Source organism: Centroberyx affinis, unplaced genomic scaffold, assembly GCF_046629955.1.
Source record: "Centroberyx affinis isolate AG114_WGS23_722 - 3 ecotype Tasmania unplaced genomic scaffold, CSIRO-AGI_Caff_v1 ptg006867l_1, whole genome shotgun sequence".
NCBI lineage: Eukaryota > Metazoa > Chordata > Actinopteri > Beryciformes > Berycidae > Centroberyx > Centroberyx affinis.
Genome location: NW_027283481.1, coordinates 241,127 through 264,637, shown reverse-complemented (window position 1 = coordinate 264,637; position 23,511 = coordinate 241,127). Strand labels below are relative to the sequence as shown.

At 39.4% G+C, this 23,511-nt stretch overlaps 1 protein-coding gene across 1 annotated transcript in view; it reads right to left on the bottom strand.

Annotated features, from left to right (window-relative positions):
• The window catches only part of LOC139639148 (neurexin-1a-like), a 253,518-nt gene that overhangs the window by 30,016 nt on the left and 199,991 nt on the right, over positions 1–23,511 (bottom strand). Inside the window, 3 exon segments of the mRNA XM_071513215.1 lie at positions 9,164–9,483; positions 11,033–11,122; positions 18,520–18,691. Coding sequence (XP_071369316.1) covers positions 9,164–9,483; positions 11,033–11,122; positions 18,520–18,691 — 582 coding nt within the window.

Below are 23,511 nucleotides of genomic sequence, written 5' to 3'. Positions count from 1 at the left end.
ACATCTTCTCACAAACACACTGCTCTATGTAGTATTCTAGTTTAATCAGGCTGCATTATTGGAACATTACTACTACAATTACTATATAAGGGACATATAATTTGTATCTTGACCATCTTCAGTTCTGGCATGCAGCATTTTTCTCCTTTGGTATCCTGTCCTTGTGTAATTCAGTGGCTCCTGCCTGTCTTGTCCTGATGTAGCCAATATCAGCTTGGGAGGATCTGTCTGAAGCCAGAACTGGTGGTGGATGGCTGCCCCAGACTATGACCACTTGTGAGATTTATATACGTGTGCTGGCCAGGGTTGATAATACAGAGCAATGCAGGTGAGGATCCATCAATGTCAAGAGCTCTCAATGGCTCTTCTAGATAGTGAGCTCTCCTCCTTTCTGCTGGGAGGCTAAGCAGCCACATAGGGTGCTATCTCTCATCCTTGAGTGCTTTTGATTAAGCATCATCTGGTATTAAATTCCATCTTTCTCCGCCTTGACATTTTCCTTCTTTGCGTCCACAAACACTTAAAAAATGCTACAAACGTGCTACTGTATTTGCCTCATTTTCCATGTATTCAGTATTATAGTATTTAATTTATTTTTCCCTAAATATTATACATGGGAACCACATCACAAACATACACATTTGCTGTGGTTGGCTGCAGCTTGGTTTGCGTCACTGACTACCATGAAATGTTGTCTAATTATATGAGAAAGTACAATGTTGTTTCGTGGATTTTCCATTAATTTTCTCAAGTCAGACATGACACAAATTTAAACTGAGGATCTGAGTGAGGATCGTTCCTGCTCTTCCCTGTTATGGTAATTTCAGCAACAACACTTTGGCGACAACCTCAAATTGAGAGACAGATTAACAAGAGTTTTGTCACCTGCTTTATGCTTAAAGGGCCCAATCACTGGCATCTCATGCTGCCATTATTCATATGTGAGCTAGCAGTTTGGAGGATTTATTTAAAGGGGAGGAAATCATCTGTCAAATGACTCACAGGGCAACTCTCTTCCTCAAATGAGTTGAAATACCTCAAATTTGTCTGCAATTAGCAAAAAACTAATATTTAATTTGTGTGTAAATACAAAGTGCCTGTGAACTGAATTCATCCACCTCAAAAAATGCAGCTGAGACAGGAGACTTTAGGTCCAAATTATATCAATGGACAAGGGAAATGAGGAGCATTCCTCGGTGTGTGCAGCTAGCCTGTTGGTTGTGAAGGCAGACACAAGTGCATTAAGATTTAATTGGATGAGACCAGGCACTGCTACAGGGAGCTGACACTTCATTAAAGCATGACAGTCAGGCCCATACAGTAGGCTGCCTCCCCCGCTGAGGGCAGGAAATACACAGCTAAAACAGCCACTACAGAGAAGACTTGACACATCAGAGCCAGGAGTAGAATCTCTTAGTCAGGAAACTACAAGTTGCGGGCAAAATAAGGGAAACATCAGCACTAGGTATCACCGATATTAACTACCTCTGTGTTTGAATGGGTTGTATGTATGTCCTGGAGTTGAATCAGTCAGGGGATGATAGCCCTGAGCATGAGGGAAATTCTAATCACTACTAAAATAACAATTCTGAGTCATCAACTTTTTCCCATGGTGCATTTCTTCCTTGATTACAGCAGTGTGTTCTAAGATGACAATGGCTCTGTTCGAAACCGTTCCCTATTACAGAAATAGTGCACTATATAGTGTATCCGCCATTTTCTACTAGTGTCCGAATTCTCAACGGTTAATTTGATTCACTAAATAGTCCACTATAAGATACCCACAATGCACTACAAATTGTAGTGAACAGACAGTGTACCCTACAATTTCTCCTGTATACCACAATGCAATGTGATCGTGTCTTACCGAAGAAGAAGAAACAGCTAGCTAACATGTTAGCTAATAGAAACTGGTCTATTTACCGGTTGACAGCGTTAGCAAATCAACAAAAGACGTATTAGACACCTCATTCGAGTTTCCTCCGTTTTGAACCAAGAGCAGCAACACTGCAGGAATCATCGTTACAGGTCAGCTAACTACTTTATCCACCAATACAGGACAGGAGGTGATATGAAAGCTTCTGCTAGTCATTAGCTCACAAGCTTGTTTACCAAACCAAAACAGCTCGCTGCCATTAGCAGACAGCACCAAAGTTGACAAAACCACACTTGCACATGATTAGAATTTCAACAATTTATTTGTAATTTAATGCTGAAAACTTGTCAAAATCAATACGACCTGAGTCCATTTCAACCTGCTGTCATGATGCTTGGTTTATTTATGTGATGCTGGGCGCATCCCGGTGCGTCACACGAATATCCAGCGCATTTTTTTGACGCAATTATATTTACTGTAGTGTCCGAAATTTCGTTTGGTCGTTGCCCATATAGTTCACTATATGATAAACACTACATGGGGAATAGTGAGTGAGGGAATGAGTGAACCATTCCGAACGCAGCCAATGTCCCTATCCCAACCCAGTGGTTTGAAAAGAATGACAATAATGTTAACCATAAGCCAAGGCCTATTCAGTAAAACAATACTGTATATAATCGAGCATTTATAGAGGATTCTGGGATGGCACCCGAGAATTAGCCTCCTGAAACCAGCCAGCCTCCTGAAACCAGCCAGACTCAATTACATTGTGTCTGAGATCCGTCTGGCCCATCCAAGCAGCCAATCAGCGCTATGGGGCGGGTTAGTTTATGATGAGGGAAGGAGAGTGCCGCTGAATATCGAAAATAACAATGGCGGCTCTCAAGGATAGTTTAATGGATGCAGCTTTGGAATCAGTTTTGTCTGAAATGGATAACACAAAATCCTTAAAAAAATGAACACAAGTCAGCTGTCAAGGCTTTTCTTCCAGAAGAAGATGTTTTAGCCTTTCTTCTGACTGTAAGGCTAAAACAACAGCTTGATATATCAGTTAGCGCTGTTAGTCGCCAAGAACATTTCCCTGGTCAAGAACCACATTTTCATTGTTGTTTCGCCACTGACCGCTCTCATGAAAGAGCAGATCAGTGAGGCTACGAAGCCGGGGATCACAGGTATGCAGATTGGTGTCCGCAGCGATTTGGACACCCTTCATGGACGCTGCCAATTTGTATTGGCTGTGTTGCTGAATGACAAGTGGTGGAATATACTGGCACTACCAGTGTATCAAGGAAACCTCAAGGGGATTGTGGTGGCCGAGGTTCACGTCACATACAAATGGTAAATATAATTTACAGCTAGCTCTTTAGCTAACATTATATTACTGTGAATTTATCTATGATGATATTCTTAATGTTAAGGGCAGTTTATAGTACAATGATATATGATCTACAAAGTCACCAACATTACATCATCGCTCAACTTTGATTTTGGACGCTGTCTCTCATAAAAAGTATAAACACTAGAGCGATTATAGAACACATCGCAGAGGTTCAGTCATTTGCTCTCATCTAGTTACTTTACTTTGTTACTATAGTTCTAAATAGCAACTAGTTAGTTTACTAAGTTGGTATTTATTAAAAGTAACTCAGTCGAGTGCTTTCAAGTTACCCGCTTAAAAACTTCACAACCTTTATGTCTTCTGGTGATGTTCTCACAGTAGGCTATAGAAATCATCACCGAGTGCTGTTATCTACTTATCTGTTATCTACTTAACAAGCAGCTTTCATTTATTCGGGGTCTGATTGTCTTGGTAAACTAGTATGATCACAGAGGCAGCCTTGATTAATCATGTCTGGTCTAAAAAATAAACAGCAGATAGCGCTCACAACACATTGGCGAGTGCTTTCAGTTTTCAGATGTTCAGGTAATAATAATGTTATTACCCTTTTCTTTCTTCAGTTCAAAGTAATGCAAATATTCCAAGGTTGTGAAGTTTATTGTTGTGTCTGTTCTGAAAGCGAGTCGGAGCCTACAGACTCTACCGTGCGTCAACCAGCTGCTGCAGTCTGCTTTTAATAATGCCATGTAACTAATGCACTAATTGAAAATTTAACCATATGAAAGGAAAATAATAATAATAATACAGTTTGTAAATCAGTCTGCAGAATAGCCTAATAACATGTTATGTAACTGCTTTTGCAATTGTTATTTTTCACTCTTTCTTTTTAAATAAGAAGTTTCATGCAAGTAAATCTATTGTCTTTATCCAGGTCTAGATAAATAGCATAAATTGTCTCCTCAATGTACGTTTTATTCTACAGTCTATTACAAAAGTATGGTCTTCCAGAGCTGTTGATAACTGTTTAATTTGAGCTCAGAGAATTAATCGACGTTAAGATAAGAGAGTTCCATCGTGACAACTGAGCCAGCGATGGGCACAACGACCATCACAATGATGACAGATCGCCTGTCGCTGGAAGTATAAACAACATGTCATTGCGACCGACGATAGAATATGATCATCGTCGTGGTGACGATCATAAATCGCTGTACTATAAACTGCCTGTTATCTGTGGTGTAGGTAACTGACCTAATTACTCATGTACTGTATACTGTAGTATGTATAGGTCAAACCCATTGATTGCGTCACAGTTCGTTAACCTGATAAGGTGAAGTTTCTTCCACTCAACACAAGGCCACTTACATGTTCATATAGTATGTACTTTATCTTGATGTGTGCATGTCACCTGAGGACCCAAAGCACTGAAACTCTGAAACTGTATTAGTATTATTATTACTGCACAGTATGCTTTGTGATGTGATATGAGTGTGTGCTGAATGTTGAAATAAGTGTTGTCTGCTGTCTGCTGCAAAATGAAACAAATTGTCTCAATGAGGACAAGTTTTCTATTCTATTCTTCTTCCCCTAGCTGAAATAATTTCCTTATGTGCCAGGGTCAGACTTATTTGTTGGACAGAGCACAGAACAGAGCTGGTTCCACCAGGCTACCTGAGACTGCAGACTTTGCCATCAGAAAGATGAAGCCCCCAGACATTTCAAAATCATTACACTAACTGTGATTAGCACCCGCTTTGCCTTCTAGGCCAAAACCTTGCAAGAAGTCGTATCCCAACCCTACAGAGCCATCGGCACTTAAGGATTCCCTTGTGCTGATGTTTTGACAGTATCCTGTACTCTGTACGTAATAGGACAATAGCAGTGATGAAATATACAGTATAAATATACAGTATAAATATATTAAATATATATACAGTATGTATCTATATATATATATTTTTTTTAATTGGAAACAAGTATCAAGACTAATAAGCCATCAAAGATAAGGGCTATTGCATACTCATAAGCATACTGATGACTATGATTATTTGATCAAGTTCAGTTTCATTCAGTATTCTGTCCCCATTACAATCCTGCGATCATTAGCTGACTAGAGATCTATTAATGGGTGAGAATGAAGGCATTAGGCACTTCCAACAGGTGAGCTCTAATAAGAGTTAATGATTTCTGTGTGTTGATTATCCGAGTTAACAGCCAAGTGCCTTGGTCATCACCTCTCATGGTTAGGCAGGCCTCTAACTGGTTTCATATCCGAATAAATCTATTTTCCTAATTATTTTTTGGATCCTACTGGATGCTTTGACAGCCTGATCAACATTCTCCTGATTAACGTTTTTACTGAGCCTCAATTGGAAGAGCCTGACACTGACGCAGGCAGGGTTAGCTGCTTAATTTCCACTGGGGCCGCCCATAGCCAAAATGTACGTAGTCATAGTAATGTAAGGCTCTATGGATATAAAAGCATTCACTAAATTGCATTTGCCATCAGAGGGGGAGAAGGAAGCTGGACAATCATTAAAATGCAGACTATTGGAGGGGAGGGACAGTGAGTGCACCATCTCCTTTTTCAGAGGCCAGATACATTGTCTTTCCAAGTGTGGTGACCTGAGACAGCAGTGTCCTAGTGAGGCAGCTCTCTATGGGAAAGTAGTCACATAGAACCAAACTGAAAGCATTAACATCCCCCGTCGTGCAAAACTTTGCCATGCCTCATTCATCTCTCCACCTACTGTACATCGCTGAACAGCTCTTCAGTCCATCGACCTTCTTCTGCATAGATGCATTTGATAGCACCTGAACCAACATAGTTAGCCTTGACTATTCTCTTCTTGCCCACTCTTTAAATGCCACTTAAAAGGTGTGTTGGTAACACAGCCTGTCACTTCGTCTGTTTGAACTTCCGCTGTCTCTGAATTTGTTATCTCAAAAAAAAATATATATATCACTATCAACCTGTATGAAGCCTTGTAGACCCTGCATACCTCAAAGTACAGCCACAAGCAGGCCTACGTCTCTTACATCAAAAGCCAATGCTGTACACGTGTGATTGTTGCAAGTTAAAGGATCATTTAATCAAACTATTCAGCCAGAAGCTGAGTTGAAGTGCCAACATTTAAGTTTTTGGGTAAGATTTAATTTGGATATGCTTGGTAGTGGGTTTTCAGGATGTAACACTTGAGAGAGGAGGGTGAAGTAAGCCTCATGATGTGTATATGAATATAAAACTTCCTGTAGGCACAAACACACACACACTGTCCTGCATATAACGCATATCTCTGTAACGCATATTTTTCTAAATTGTCATAGTTCTATATCACTTCATTTCTCTCTAGATGAATAGACCTGAACAAGAACAGCATCCATCTTATCAACCCTGTTCCTTTATAACAATCGTTAACAATCTTTTTCTTTTCTGTAGCATTTATAACACCGCATGGATCAGGGATATAATTACAGCCTATTGTCTGATATTTCGCCTGCATTACATGCTCCTGCTATGGTTCAGGAACCATGCTGAGTCTTGGAGAAAACCATTCCATTGGATCAATATTTATGATTATATTATTTGCCATCATCTAAGTAAAAGAAAGCTTGGGACTGGTTTCACAGATGCAGCTTAGATAAAGAGTAGGCCTTAACGTGTAATAGAATATTTAAGTGGCCTTAAAGAACATGGTTTCATTACTTCTGGACAGTGAACTCTATGATTTATGTAATCAAGGCAGCATTACTCTCAGCATTGAGGCATATTTCCTCAAAACCAGGACTGAGACATGCATGTGTTTAATGTTGTTTCAGTGGAACTGCAAAAAGAGAAAACATTAGACAGCATATCAAAAAAGCATTAAAACCAAATAATTTTGATTGTGTCTATACAGTATTTCTTTAATATGAAGTTAAACCTGCCCCCTCATTTAGTCCTGCAGAAGCTCTAATCTTCCTTTACCCAATCTGATTAATCCAAAATAAGTTAAATCTAGGATGATTTTAAACTACAGTATATCTGTAAAAGCTGATTAAGCCCAGATTAAAGGGTCACTTTAGTCTAGGACTATGCTTAATTTATGCAACTATCTATGCTTGTCCGTGCAGCTGGCCAATAGTGTATAATTTAAGATTCTGTTTCATATTAGTTCTCTATGTATCGTCCATACACCTAAAACACTCTGTATCTTCAATATAACTTTCTTTTCTGATCTTTTCTATGAACACTAGACCATTTAATAGGAAATAACCTCAATCATACACTTTTTCGAAGTGTATATTATATTCTGTGCCTATATCAGCTAATTCCCAAAGCAATAATATCTGACTCACTTGTGATCAAGCGTTACTGAGTTTAATTCAAACTTGTGCTCCTTCACCCAAGGGCATATAATGTCCATTGCCCATTGGTTTGCTAAGAAAGCAATTCAGTGTTAAATCTTGCACAAAGATCTATTTGGTCAAAGATATGCTATCACAGAGCGGCTTTGAATCTGTGACAGTTTAAGTTCATCTGTCTTACTTTTCATTGACTTCTCCTTTTATTTTGCTCATTTAAGTACACTTGGCAGAGTCTGATTATTCTCTGTCATGATATAAAAGAAACACTGAAACCATTTCTCTGTCTTAGCGACCTAGATGAGTCAGTGGCATCTTACATTCAGTGAACAGGTATTCTTAGGTCTTACTGACGTCCTGTCAGCATGTTCATTGAAAGCTAATTGCCAATGCCATGATATCAATACAGATAAATGAAGTCTCTCTAAAGGTGAATATTATTTAAGTTGAGTCATGTTTACATTTTGACAATTTATATTATTATCTGCAGTGATGTCATTGTCATGTACAGTATGTGGATATTGCTCCTATATATCTCAATGGGTTCAATGGGCACAGCACTTACACTAGGTTTAGGAGTTTGATTCTTATTGGGGCAATCTGTATTATAGGTGTAGCCCTCATGCAAAGTAAGACACTGGATCAAAGCCTCTACAAAGGTCATTACAGAATCACTATTATTTTATGTAAAATTGCGTCACTGCTGCTTTATTGTCCCAGTTCTGAGAGGAATTTTGTTCTCTTTTCAGCTGCTGGAATGTGTGAAGGATGGTCTCATTGCCATTCATTTCACTCGATAGGATTTTTGAGTTTTGTGTTACAATGTTTAGTTATACTTTCTGACATTTGAGAAGCAATATGCTGCTGCAGCCTCTGCACTGCTACTGCAGGACAGATAAAGATGATGGAGGACCTCTATGATGGCTATCACTCTAACACACACACACACACACACACACCACTGTGCCGCATCTGATCGCAGAGGGAGAAATGCTCGACAGCATGCTTGTAGTGGCGTCCCCTTGGCGGGACAATGGAATGACTTCCTGTCAGTTTTTAGGTCAGGGGACTCGAGGAAAAGGAGAAATAAGCAGTGCATACCAGTGCACTAGTTGAGAGCATACAGAAGGAATGCAGTGGATTGTGAGTATTTCAGAAGGGAAAAACTTAAAGTGAGAAATAACAAATATCACACATACACTACCAGTCAAAAGTTTGAAAACAGGCACACATCTTTCTTTATTTTTATTATTTTTCACATTTTAGAATAATAGTAAAGACATCAAAACTATGAAATAACACAAATGGAATTATGCAGTGTCCAAAAAAGTGTTAAATCAAAACTGTCTTATATTTTAGATTCTTTAAAGTAGCCACCCTTTGTCTTGATGGAATGGCATCAACTTCACTATTTATATTTGTCTAAAAAAAATAATTTCAAGCATTTAAACATAAGCCTTTAGATCAGATAATGAAAAATATAGTATATTCAATCAGGTGTGTCCAAACTTTTGACTGGTAGTGTATATACTGTATATAAATATCACTCATAAAACAAGCTAAAGCAGTGGCATGTGGGAGGAGAAGAGTTGTGATTGTCTTACCTGCTGAGGCTCTCTTGGTGTCGTCTGCTTGACCCGCCTGCTGGACGCTGTGGTGGTGGTGATCTCCATGATGGATGTGGAGGTCTCCGAGCGATTGGCTGTAGCACTTGACTGCGGTGTAATTGAGGAGGGCGACTCCCCCACCAGCCGCACACTGCCCTGGATCCTAATGTTGGGATCCCCCTCCACAGCCATGTTGAACACCTTCAACCCATTATAGTAGAGGCCCGAAAGCTGGCCCTGAAAGGATCGACTCCGGTCCCGCTCCCAGCCCCCAATCTGTATAGTGGTTTGGCTGTTGAAGATTGTAAGCTGCCGCCCTGTGGGAAAACAATGTTACATATATACGAGAATGTTGAACTGCGGACTCAGCCGCTTTTACTTAGCAGGAAAAAAAAAAAGACAGAAAGACAGATTATTTGCCCAGCGGCTAATGAGACCAATAAATTACCGGTTGCTAGAGGCAACCCCTGGTAATTTATTGCACTTATAATGATGGGATGCCTATGAAAAGCAGATTCAACAAAATATATAAAAGAACAAAAAAGACAAGATTTTGGAAATCAATGCAGCTTTGCTAAAAGGGAAATCACGTTAAAAATAATAAGAAAAATAATAATAAGAAGAAAAATCATCTGAACTTGTGCTCTCACTACTGCTTTCACTTCCAAAGATATAATCGTGGATAAACTAGAAAGTAGTAGAAATGGACAATTTGCCTGAAAGATATTGCTTTGGAAGAAGAAAAATAATAATAATAGACAAATGTCTATCACCCAAAAGCATATATTTCCAATATGCTTTGCTTATAATAAAACAAACAAATAAACAAATAGAAAATAAACAAATAAAACAAACACAAATCAAAAACAAAATGCAATGGTAGCCATTGTAGGAGCCCATAACCTTGCATCTTTCCTGCATAGGTACTTTGGGATATCCAAACACTTCCTCTTGGGGTGCAGCAACATCGCACCAAGTGCAGCAAGCATGAAAAAAGTTGACTTCTAAAATGGCTACTGGCTGTTTGAGGATTGGGTTTTCCTTGTGTAAATTCTTACAGCAAGCACGACACACATCAGGGAATTTGAAAATATTCATCCTTTTAGCAAGAGCAACCAAAGAAAATTAAACTTAGAATTGGTATGGTTGGGTATATGAAAAACAAAACATTTCATGACAGCACTGTCATTAAAGGGCAAAACAGAAAAAAAAACATAAAAATGATAGGGCTCATTTCACATTTTAAGTGAAAAATATGAATTAGTTATTGAACTATAAAAACAAAGCATGCACTCAAAGTTTGTTTTATGATACAGTTCCTTGATCTAATTCCCTATACATATTTACAATGTCTGTTAAAGGGACTCAAAATTCTGAAGCCAATTGGTATTGCACTCTATTTATCATTGCTAGTAGTTTAATCAGAATAGATCAAATGATGAATACTAAAATAAGAACATACAAGTATACTGTATATGTGTTTCAAATAACACTGAAAATGGCAGCTAGTGAATGATTTAACTAGATCTTTTAAATTTATCATTTAGATGTTTACTGTAAAATGCTACAATAATTTATAGACATTTTAACAGTGATGATATTACTTCAGGAAGTGATTTAGATTTATATTTACAGTCCCTTTAACCTTAAGTTGACAGGAAACACGTATTAAAACAGCTGACATCTATAAAATAAATACATTATTATGAAAAGTATGCAATACTCCAAACTAAATTTAACTGTTCAAATCATTTTGTTTTTTAGTTTTACTGAACATTTATTTTTTAAGTTTATTATTTACAAAGTATTGGTACAACTTGGTTATGATCAAATTATTTTATTTGAAATTTTAATCATTGATTTTACCTTTGTCGAGTAGCCATTCGTCAACTACTCGACCAAGTCGATATGGGATTCGCTGTCTAGCAATCGCCAGGCGTTCGTTATCATTGTTGCCTTTAAAGTTTAAAGAGACATTTCATTGGTTACAATCTGTAAGGTCAAAGGTTAAATGGTCATACTTAATGCTGGAGCTATACAACTGCAAAAGTTTTTTTTTGTAAGTTTTAGATATTTAAAAAACAATACTTTCTAAAACATTATTTGAACAGACTTCACTCAATCATTTTATTTTATTTTAGCCAACAAATTATTCCTATATTAATTGTTAACTAGCACGCTAATGTTTCATCTAGGTTAATAGAGCTATGTTATAAACCAAACCAAATCACAAATTTATACATTTCCATAACAGAATCTTTACCCAATGATTTCCAACCCATTTTTCTTTTCCCTCCATCTTTTTGACTGGCTTTTAAACTAGTTATATACATTTTCAAAAGGAACATCATTTAAATTTATTGTTGAATCAACCTTTTATGGTTTAAAGGAGAAAACAATTTAGCTGTAACATATTACAAATGCCCACCCCATTTATACATAGCCTAATTGACAAAAAATAATAAGCTAATTGCAATACAACAGTTAACAAACTATACATTCAGAGCATCTGGTCATATAGCACAGTGTCAAAGTAGGTGCACATATAGTACTTAAAAATCCACATTCATTAAAACAGGGCTTTGACAAAAGCTACGAGTCTTAAAGGAGACAAAATGGAGTTTGACTGGCTGAACAGTCTGTGTGCATATGCTAAAAATGTCAGTAGAATACAAAAATATGTTTTAATGAGTCAGTGTCAGAGTCAGTGGCAAAGGACTGGTCCAACAGTATGCAGAGAATAAGCCAAAAGAATAACTTTTGGAGCTTTGGAGAGAGAGAAAGAGCAGCGACACAAAAAAAATAAACCCTCTACTCCAAGATTGGAGGGGCGCTTTGGCATTGATGAGGCCAAACTCTGCATCGCCCTTTTGTCAAGGCCAATAACCTCTCCAGAAGGGAAGACTTTCAGCACAGTGGCACTGTCTCCGAGTGCTTTTCCCCTGGTATTGTCTGCAGAGATTGCATTCAGTCAGCTCCATTCTTCCGGCAGATTGACAATATTTGTCCCATCAACTATATTAATTCTGTTCTGGCAGATAAAAGATCCGGCAGCTAACAATGATTTGGTGGAGAATAGCATCAGAGAGGAAAGGATCGTGCCGGTTTGAAGGAAAGCAGGTAACCTTGTAACTCAGACGCACGGTTGGTCTGATGAAAGGTCTTAGAGGTAAGAAGACGCATATAAAGAGATTTTTTAATCGCATCAGCTTGAATTACTGTAGAGGATCAGGTATACAGAAAGGGGTTTATGGCTTGTCTACAGCTCATGGAATTTGGTTGCATTTGATTGTGCCAGGTTGGAGCACAAAGGCTTGTGAAAGAGATTTAGTGGAACACATCTCCCCTCAACACCGATATGGAAAGATCTATTTTGGTATTACAACAATACCTGATAAAGCCGCACAGGGATGTGCACTTTTTGCTTTAGATGCCCAAATGTCACTAAGTAAGCAACATTTCTGAAAGAATGTCCAGTCATCTGAAGTGAATACCTTCAGGCAATCAAACTATCAGCCTGAATAGCGCATCTGTGCTTAAAATTTTCATGAAGGTCACACCAGAGCGTGGCTATTGTTTTTTTTTGTTTGTTTTTTTAAATCATCAGGGGCACCTTCATGCTTTATAAGGTGCATAACCCAGACAAACAAACCCAGCTCCAAGCCTTACTCTTCAACATGTACATTCATTTCATCTTCAACTTGATCATGTAATCATTTTTCAAATTACATGTAAACCTCACTTGCAAAATCAAGGGCGCTACCACTTTATAGGTGCTTGGAGGGAGTGGTAAGATAGAGTGTGTGTGTGTGTGTGTGAGGTGGGGAGTATGCATGATTGGAGTGAGTGAAACTATGTTGACCTTAAAAACTCCACTGTGGTAGTGAGAAGAGAATCGCTGAACGAAATATTTAATTCATGCATTGACTTAGCCGCTACAGTCAGAAAATCACTGAGCTATTTCCTATGTGGCTGTACAGAACACTAGCCTCCAGTTGGTTGGTGCTTGTTTGACTTCTACCATAGTGCCTGGTGTACGAGTGCACACTGAATTTCCTTTATCCAAGGCTGTTTGTTCATACCTTAATTCCCTTAAGCAGTGCACATGGCAAAAAGGAGCTCCAGAGCGCCTAATACCTTTGAATTAATAAAGCCTCGAGTGCCACAGGAATTTGAGCACATTAAAAAGCTTTAGTTCCTTTATATCATGAATATGTTAAATTAATTTCCATCGGTCAATGATTTCCATCAAATCAAATCAATGTTTGCCATTTGCTTTGTTCATTTCTGTCACCTCCATTTGTCAGTCATGGGGTGTTAGTTATGTCACCTCCTTCACCCATGTCTTTGCCATGGCAGGGGCTGTGGCTGTTTCCTGCTACTCTGACACCTCATTTGAAGAGAGGTCAGCACCAAACTGGGCTCTGGAGAGCAGAGTGCCTACAGCTGTTAGGAGGACGGTGAGGACACATCGTGGGCCGGACGAAAAGAAGTACAGTACAGTGAGCGTCACACTCACTCAATTGTCATTCTTCCTGCTTAATTGACAGCTGCAACGCTATTTGCATGTTTATGTCTTGTAGTCACCATCTTAAATTACAGGGTGCATATAATTATGCAATTTCTCTATATGCTGCCGTGAAAATCTTCATGCAGAGTATCAGGATTCTGACAAAGATGGCAATTTGTTAAAGTGAGGGGGCAAGGAGACACACTGATGGAAAGACACACAGACAAGTGATAGGCAGGCAGGCACACAAACACACACACACACACACACACACACACACACAAAATGCCCAAATCCTCTACTTTTGTGTAAAAATGCTCTATGAGCAGCGCTTTATCTTTTCAGCTGTGGATCCTATGGCACACTCAGTCTATCCTTACACTGACGTTAATTAAGTGTGGATATAATCAAGGTCTGATCGTGTATTGATCCCCACTGTGGGACACCGGAGTGTTAAACAATGCTATCCCCTGGGCCCCGATGCAGCAGCACAGCCCATTCATCCTGACGCCTGTGAGCGCAGCCCGCGACTGCTGCCGAGCGCTGATTGGGTTTGGTATAGGACGGCCCGGCTTATCTCCTCCGCCAGACAGCAGCGATTCAGTTGAGCCGTCCCCACCGACCCGGTTTGCCCTCACTCACTTGTTTTCTTTTTTTGTTAATAAAGTGGTCAGATAAGGTGGGGGCTTTATCTCATTACAAGCCCTGGGACATTCGCCACATTAAATGAACAAATATGCAAATGCTTCCTCTGTTCAGAGAGCCGGGAGAATTAGGAGGGAAGAACCTAGACAAATCTCACTATTATTTTTATTATTCAATTCCCTGTTTTTTGTAGTTTGGCAGCGGACGCCACTGCACCATTTGTTATTTTGTAAGCATGCTCACCGATGGTTGATTGGCTGCACAATAGACTAAACAGGCTCATGGACAGGATAACGTGGAAACCAGAGCAGATAGAATAGAGCTTGGACAAATAAACCTACAGTACCCCCCCCCCCCCCCCCCCCATCCCACAAATCAGACTCCACACCGCAAGGTGGAAAAAAAAGGGAGAGAGGGTGAGAGAGACAGAGGGGGCAGGGGTGGACAGATAGAGGTAAAAAGGACAGAAAGAGGGGGAACGGAGAGCTGAGGGGAGTGGAGTGAGAGATAGAGCTCTGTAAGTGCATCACGCTCTGATAACAGTAGAAGAATAAGGCCAGGGACTTCTCCATTATCTTTGTGTGCAGCGTGCGTTCATTGGGTGCTCTGATAGTGTACCGCACTGTACCCTACGGGCCTGGCAGCACCATTGTGATGGTATTACTTCCATGGCCAAGACTCAGGAGAAGGGCTGACTTCTTTTTTTTTTTTTTGTAGCTGTCCAGCCTTTTGTGTTACACAGAATAAAAGAAGGGGGACAGAATAAAAGATAGAGAAGTAGTGACTACAATAAATGGATGGCTAGTTACGAGTCTGTGTCCTGCATTTGAGATTCAAATAATTGTGCTAAGGACTTCTAATGGCCCATAAGTATGCAGTATGAGACTTTTTAATGAGATTACGAGGGCGGCAATATAGGCCCTGGTGTAGCAATTATTCCCTTGCTTTTGACAATGATGGCTCCCTCCCATATAATCTCCTCTGTCTTTCTTTCACTGTCCAGCCATCATTTTTATCTTTGCCGTCTACTCTTATTATGATCACTGTTGATCTGTGAGTGGCCTATGAGTGGCTGAGGGCTGCTATTATGACTGCGTTAGAGGCATACATGGAGACTAATCAAACTACAGGCGAGCAGACAGAATAATGGCTTTGTGTGCTGGGGGTGAGGGGAGGAACTGTGCAGTAATTGTGATTAGAGTTAATTAGTCTTCAACGAGCCTAATAAGGTAGTCAGACTTGGCATTGTCACTAACGCATGGTTGGTAGGGATGAGATTGGTCATTTTCCCCAACATATTTTAGAACTGTGCACTTACAATGAGAATCAATCAGCTGTTATTATCTACTATTATTGCTGAGACATGTGATTACTTGACCAGCAGCAAGTTATCTCTCGAACCCCACCTTTCATTAAACATTTTATTTTTTATTTTTTATTTTTTTTTATCAGCAAGGCTTTGAGCGATAAAGTCAATTTCTGGCATTTCTGGCAAGAAACATTCATGACATTCATGTTATGACATCTATTAAGTTATCTGCTTGCAGTGGAAAAACTTAAATTCAGAAATTACAGTATCAGAAGGCATCTTATTTTCAATACTTAAGGGATGAGTGATTTAAGCCATTCAACATGAACTTGTAATTTCCAAATAGAATGGTAAATGGTATCAATCAAGATACCATTTACCAGATTTTGTTCCTGCTTGTGTTAACAACCAGTATAAAATGTAATCAGCTGTTCTTACTTGAAATAGGCTGGGCTGTTTTCCTTTGCAAGGCAATATCAAGTAGCCCAATGACAAAGTTGTAGGTAATGCTAATGGTGTTCTACATGTAGTTCTTCAGGAATTGTCTGGAGCCTTCCGTGGGCACTTTCCCTTGTGCCAGTGCCAGTGCCAACAGTGCCATTTTTCTTAAAATCAAATGCAAATCTTTCCTAACAGATTCATGGCTTATTCATCCCTTTTAACAGCTTACTGCACTAAAGCAAGCTCCAATGCAGTTAGGGTTGAATTTCAAGGTTATCTTACATTGCATTGAGTCAATTTTACCAGCTGGTTAATTTCAGATTGAGCTGAAGCTAGCCATGATAGTTCAGTCTGAAGCGTTAAAATGACTGTTAAGTAAATGACTCTTAATAGTCAAGTATTCCATCATCAGTGTTGTACTTTTCTATTGAAAATGGCCTTAAAAAAAGACTGAGTCAGACTAAGCCGTTTTAATCTACTTCATTCAGTTCGTGAGCAGCACATCTGCATGTACATCATGTGTGTTTGGGGACTGAGGGTGTCTGTTGCATGCAGACTGAGATAGCAGCGTCCAGGCATTTAACCCTGCGGTGCATTCTGTCATGTCCGCGGCACGTCAAAAGCCATTAGCTTCCCTTTTCTACCTGAGGCAAGCAGTGAGGTTTGAGTCCCAGCCATAAAACCCTCTTTCATTTGGATGAATGCACTAGACATGGCGAAAAAAGGTCACTAAACATTATGCAAAAGGGGAGAGACAGGTTGAATTTGTCTTCTGTTTGTCCTGTTGCCCAGTTTTATACACACTTAGAATCGCATGAAGCTCCTTAGCTGAGTCTGTCTGATTAGGGTGAGCTCTGTGCCATTTTAGACAGTGAGCATAACACTATGAACATTCAGGTCAAAATGGAAGTTCCCTGAGTGTCCTCCTAGGTCCCAGCACAAGTGAGTCATCATGGAGGGTGATATGTCAGCCGCATTAATATAGTCAAACTGCTGGTGGCGTCTTGTTTCACGACCATTTAATTGTTTCTTCTGGAGTACAAGCTGCCCTCGCTCCTAGAGGAACTTCACAGTGTGAAGTATGGTGTGAACATTACAAGACTATTATAAAACAGTCATATAATGATATAATTCATATCCCTTCAGTCCTCTATAGATTTTGTCAAAGCCTTTAAGCAGTTGGAAAGGTAACAAATTCAACAACCCAAGCTGTGGCATTTAAATACTTTCCTAGTTGACAGCCATCATACTGGACTATTAACACTTTGACATTTTAAAGGAACATACAGTACCAGTGTTGTTGAGTTTTTTTCCATCTCCAATCGGAGATCACTTCACATCTGCCCCCAGCAATGTCTCATCAGAAACTATTTAACTGACTTACCTCAGAGCTACACTTTCCAGACACATTTTCATTTATGCAGTCTATCATTCCTACAATGATGCTGCCATTCTTCTGAAGAACTGGAATAGATTGTGACCATAATTACCAGTCAGCTAATTTAGCTGACTCATAAAGCATTTACTTAACTATACAGATCACAGATAAAATAAACACAAGGCAGTAGTTAGTGACTTAACTTTCTATTAGGCTTGCCATCATAGTCTCTTTATTTTTACTCGTATGCCTTGTTATTATGGATTCCTGTAAAGTGCCCTGTAAACTCTGATTTGGAAGACTGCAAACACAAATAAAAATGTAATTATGTATTATGTATGTACTTGTAATACAGCTTCATTTTTGTCTATTAGTAATTCTGGTGTATGCTGTGAGAATAATCAATATGAAGATGCAATGTCATGGTCAAACCCGGTGCAATAATGTAGTTTGTCATCTAGTAATTAATTCCTAATTCACCAATTAATTTAACTATGGCTATTGAGTTAATTTGACTTGGTTTCTGTAGGTTTGTCAATCTATTGTATTGACAGACAAATAAATATTGAACTGGCACATGATTACTTGCCACAGTAAAATTGGTGAAGTGGTAATTTTGATGTAAATAGTCTATTGATTTGACTTACTGTGAAACATCGACTGTAGGTGGATTATTTATGTATACAGGGAATATAATGCAGACATGTAGTGAAGGTGGGTGTAGACCCTTTCGTACACTTTGACATTTGAATTTTAAACAATGGCAGCTGCAAAGTACAACCCGATATTTCAGTAGACTTGTAAAAGGGCTAGAATGGTAAACAGCATCGATTAATGTAAAGAGATAGACAGACATCGGAGATGAGGAAGAAACTCAATAACACTGGTATCATTCTTGATCTGTTACTGTAAAAAAAAATAGCAATCAAAGCACATGCCAAGTTAACATGATCAACATAAACTTCCTAAACAGATAAGCTTTTAAACACTCGGTTGATAGTCTCTTGGTCATTTCAGCACCTTTAAGCAGCAGATGGAATCATAATTAGCGTGGAGAGTGGCTCACTCACCTGTGGGGTAGCGCTCAATGACTGGCAGGTCATCCACCTGCAGAGTGGCATTACCCCCACTCCTCGTAAACTTCACTATATGGTACTTTCCGTCATTTACAAACTTTGACGTCTCCTCAATATTAATGTCGTCTGTTCCGACATTAAATACAACTGCAATGTTTCCCTTTTCCTGAAAAGAGAAGAGCACAGAAAAGAATGGGTTTAGTGACAAAAGGCATTTGTGTTTTCAATACTGGTGATACACTGCAATTAAATGCCCAGTGCTGTTTTATTTTCTTCTTTCCAAGTAGGTTGCTAAGTACATACACACACATATTCCCTTGATGTATCATTATTAAAATGTTACACACATATTGTAGCCTTATAAAAATAAAAACAAAGTACTTTGCTGCCTATCAAGCAGAGCAAACATATACTTTAGACTCACACTGTGTTTGCTTGGGTTGCTGATATTTACTTCCATCTAATTCTAAGGGACAGAACTTGCATTAGAAATTATTTGCTATTCCAGTCAGTGGGTAAAGGGCAGTAGTGAGTTACTGCACCTGAATGTTAAGACGTTATGGAAATTATTAACATCTATGTACTGTAATGCTGAATGTTTTCAATAATGCAAATTCTGTTTATAAATGTATGGGTTTTTCTCTGCATACACCAGAGCCATGAACTCCTAACGCCGCCTCCCCCAAGATGCTGATCTAAATTTTCCATATATGACCCAAAAAGATATTCCTCTGATGAAGATTTCTACTTTAATACCTTTGTACTTTTACTGCATTTCTATTTTACCATAGTCCTTCTAGAGATGAAGAAACTCCTTGTACAGTATGTAAACTCAGTTTGTAGGCAACATTTTCTCCCCATTAACTGGACAACACTTTTTATAGTGGACTGGCAGCTTCATGTTTCGTTTTTAACCAGCGTGTCTGGATAATGAAAGGAACCATCTGGGCATTGCTACTTGGCCTGGAGCCCATTTTGAACATAAAAACTTGTCCTGTCATCACTTTACCCGCCGTACAGTAGCTTCAAAGCTTGATGAGAGGATATCATTGTATCTGAGCAGATTGTATGAGACTGAATCATTAAATCGTAGGGAATACTGCTATCATTACACAGAGAGCATAAAAAACAGTATAACCATGGAAATATAAAGAGAATGTCTCAAAGGAGGCTTGAACCCAGCTTAGCCTCGGCCTCCTCAGATCCACATGCGATGGGTATCTTCTCTAATAAGCTCCTTTTACAGTACATGATCGAAGTCCCTGAATCCTACTGCTTAATCCAGCTAAGATGAGTGCATATGTTGGTGCAATCTCTCTCTGCTTATGAGCTGCAGTGAAAGGGGCATCTGGTTGGAGGCTCAAGCTAGCGGTGCAGCACTCTGCATGTCATTATCCAGTCAGCACAGCCAATACTACGTCTCCCTCTCTCTCTCTCTCTCTCACTCTCTCTCTAAGTCTCTCTCATATGCACCAACTATGTCTCTTTCTCGAGCCCCCCACCACACCCACTTGCCCCCGTGTACACACACGCACACACACTCAGTTTCCTTAAAGTGCAGAATGAGCAGAGAGTGTATCTCCAGAGCCAGAAGCTAAAGTGCAATTAAAAACATTTGTAATGTGTCACACCATGTTACCAAATCTAGGACAATCGTACGCTTTGTAAATGTAATTTCAACACAGATTATATCATCTGATACAATTAAAGCTACAGTACTAGCACGATTTACTGACTCCTTGCAGGCATAAATACCAACCAACAAAAAAACTCAAAAGCAGATTTCAAGCTAGAGTCGTGGCTACAGTGACTGCAGCATGTGTCGGGTCAGCCCTGGAGAACTGAAAGGATGAGAGGATGATCTGTAGGCACTGGTGTCATGGTAAGCAGCAGCTCCTCAGCTGGACTCTACAGGAGGCAGTGGATACCATGGGCGTCTGCCACCACCAGACCTCACACCAGAGCCATGTGCCGTACAGTGAAAAAGCTCAAAGTCACTTCTTAGTTGTGACTGACTCCTTTTCTGTTATTGACAGCTGCATCATCTTTATATTCTATGCTTATAATCATCTGTTCTTGAAGATGACGTAGATCGACTGCCGCACAAACAAAGATAATTTGTGCATGTGAGATTTACGGAGCAAACTGCGCTGTATTTGTGCATCTTTGAGCGTGTTTAGCCTTTTTCATATTCCAAGCACTTGAATATAGCGTTTACCATGAGAATAGCATCTATGATGGCATTCCAAAAAGAATGGACTATCAGACACTACAACACGCTAATTCATAACTTTATGGCACTATTGCTCTTGGAAAAGAGAGAGAGGAAAAAAAAAACAGGTTTAGTGGGAGAGACCAAGCCAATTAAAATCCCGCTTTTAATAGCCTCCTTCAATTGACTTTTAATGTTCCCCATGGTCTCGTTAATAAATTCGCTGCATTTAGTCACAAATTGCCAACTCAATTTCCATTGCAAAAAAAACGCCTACTTTACAGTCTTGAAAGAGATGAAGAGGTGGATGAAGGGGTAATAGACAAAGGACAGAAACCAATACATTAGTTTTAGGGAGTCAGATGAAAGATAAGAGCTGAAAGTTGAGGCTGAGATTTTCAGAAGTTCAAAGTTTGACATGCTTATAGGCTGTGTTTCTCACACAGTAACGTGATTAACTTTGCCTGTTATTGCATCTGCCCGCTTAGATAGGGCTGGCATTGGTTTTAAACACCAATATTATTCTTCTAAATAATAATCCACTACATTTCGACATTTTTTTGCTTAAATTTGATCTACTTAGACAAGTAGTTTCTCAGTTAGTTCGGCAGTGAGAGGAGCCTAATCCAGGAGCTCTAATAGGGTGCAGGCTTATGTCAGAGAGTGATTGATAGCTGCTTACATAAACCCAGCCCATTACACCCTGTACAATTTTAGGGCTGCTCACTTGGTAAGTGCAGCTCCCTGCAGGGCCGCCCCCCTGGGAGTCTACTGTATGGTGCACACATGCCGCACCCGAAGAACTCGGCCCTGCCTGACACGCTGCACGCTGCCTTGATTAATTGCTCATCAAGCTGCAATAGAGTTTAATTAACTGATGAAGTTGATCCACCATTCTCCTCTAATCTTTCCTTTTTTCATGCTTCCCATCCTTGCAGCTGGAGGGTGGAGAAGCTGCAGCAAAACTCAGGGTGTGAGGATTTCTCGTTAAATTCCCCATCTGCACTCATTATACGACCATAGAGCTACTTGTTTTACTACTTACTTATACAACTGCAAAACTACAGAGTGCTTTCTGAAATGATTAGTCCAAGTGAGTAAAATTCACTTTTTCTGATGTTTACTTTTACCAATCATGTCAACAAAAGTACTTCTGAGCAAATATTAATAAATGCTTTAGGACTCTAAATCAAGTCATTCAAGAGAATTAATAACCACCCAGGTTATGAAATTTAGATAAAGCTTACAGCTCTTAATAACAGTGTCACTGTTAAATAAATAACTAAATAAATAATAAAATATGTATTTTCATATTTTTCTTTGCATGTTTGTGAAAAGGATATGATATCTTGTTCACAATCTGCCGGAGGGTCAAACAAAACAAGTGCAAACAGAAATGCGCTGAGTCAAACTGATCCACAAGTTTGTAATTGCTTATTGGAGCGAGCTTATTCCCCCATCCCAGATCAAGATAAAGTAAAACGAAAGGAGAAGTGAGAAGTGGTATTTGAGACCGTGTCGGGCCTCTTCTCCCATCTCAGCAAAAATGAACACCATGGTGTAGGCTGCCCTAATGTTTTGCTTGTTTATGAGTCATTCATGTTGACAAGCATTGTGCACCCGTCACATTTCATATCTCACCAGTCCGACGCCACGGGACTGCAACACGTCTTCCTCCAGTGCACATGTCTATGAGGGGCATGTTGGCAGGTGGGAGAGTACCTTCGTCATCCCGTCAGTGTGTGTGTGTGTGTGTGTGTGTGCGTGTGAGTGTGTGTGTGCATGTCGAGGGAGGGGTGGTGGTATTACGTTCTAACTGTAGAAACTAAATGACTCAAGGAACCAAAATGGCTAGGGCAAGCAGACTGCACTGTTCACCTTATCTTTTAATTACCTCTGACAGTCTTCTACTTCTTTTTTTTTTCTTTTTTCTTCAGCAAAGCTTGTTAATGAAATTACAGAGGTAATGGAATTATTAGGAGAAAGAAAATGGATTTTTTTTTCTTTTTTCCAGTTTCTCTTACACCATGGTTTCCTGGTACATACATGTGGTAATTCATACATACACTTACAGGTACATGAACATACATACAGACACACACACACACAGACACACATACACACACACACATTTATTTACACAACACTGTCTTTTAGAGGTTAGAAAATTCCTAACAAACTAACCTGCACACAATGTAAATGCACTCATTGCTGAAGGTGATTTTTCCGCCTTTTCTAACCGACTGAGAAAGGCTTACACTTTTAAACAGCAAGAAGTCAGGTGACAATATGACACGGTTAACTCTTAATATTTTTGACAGTTTAATAATGTTAGGGATTGTGGCAAACCTGTATTGTCTCTATGGGTTCGAAACAATCGGGGACTGTGTGTCTGTCGATGCAGATGAAAAACCATGAGCAATACAACTTGGGGAAAAAAACAAAAAAAAACAAATCTCTTCCCCACTATCCCTCTCATTTAAATGACACTTCCCAGAAGCACAGAGACATACCTGTGGAAGAGGATTTGTCAAACGATAGCAAGGAAGTGTCAGCGGAGCAAAAGATGCTGGCAAATACATGTATGCAGAGGTGCGTGTTAGTCAACTTTTAAAGAGATTCCAAACCATGAAACGAAGTTGCCCGACAAGGTGCCCTCCCTCTTCAATTCACCATCCCCCTTTGAGCGTTTCCAGAGTGGCGAGGTAGAAGTGCGTGTGCTAGGAGCCCGGCTTATTTTAAAATCAAGTCCGCCAGCTAAAGTGCCTAATTAT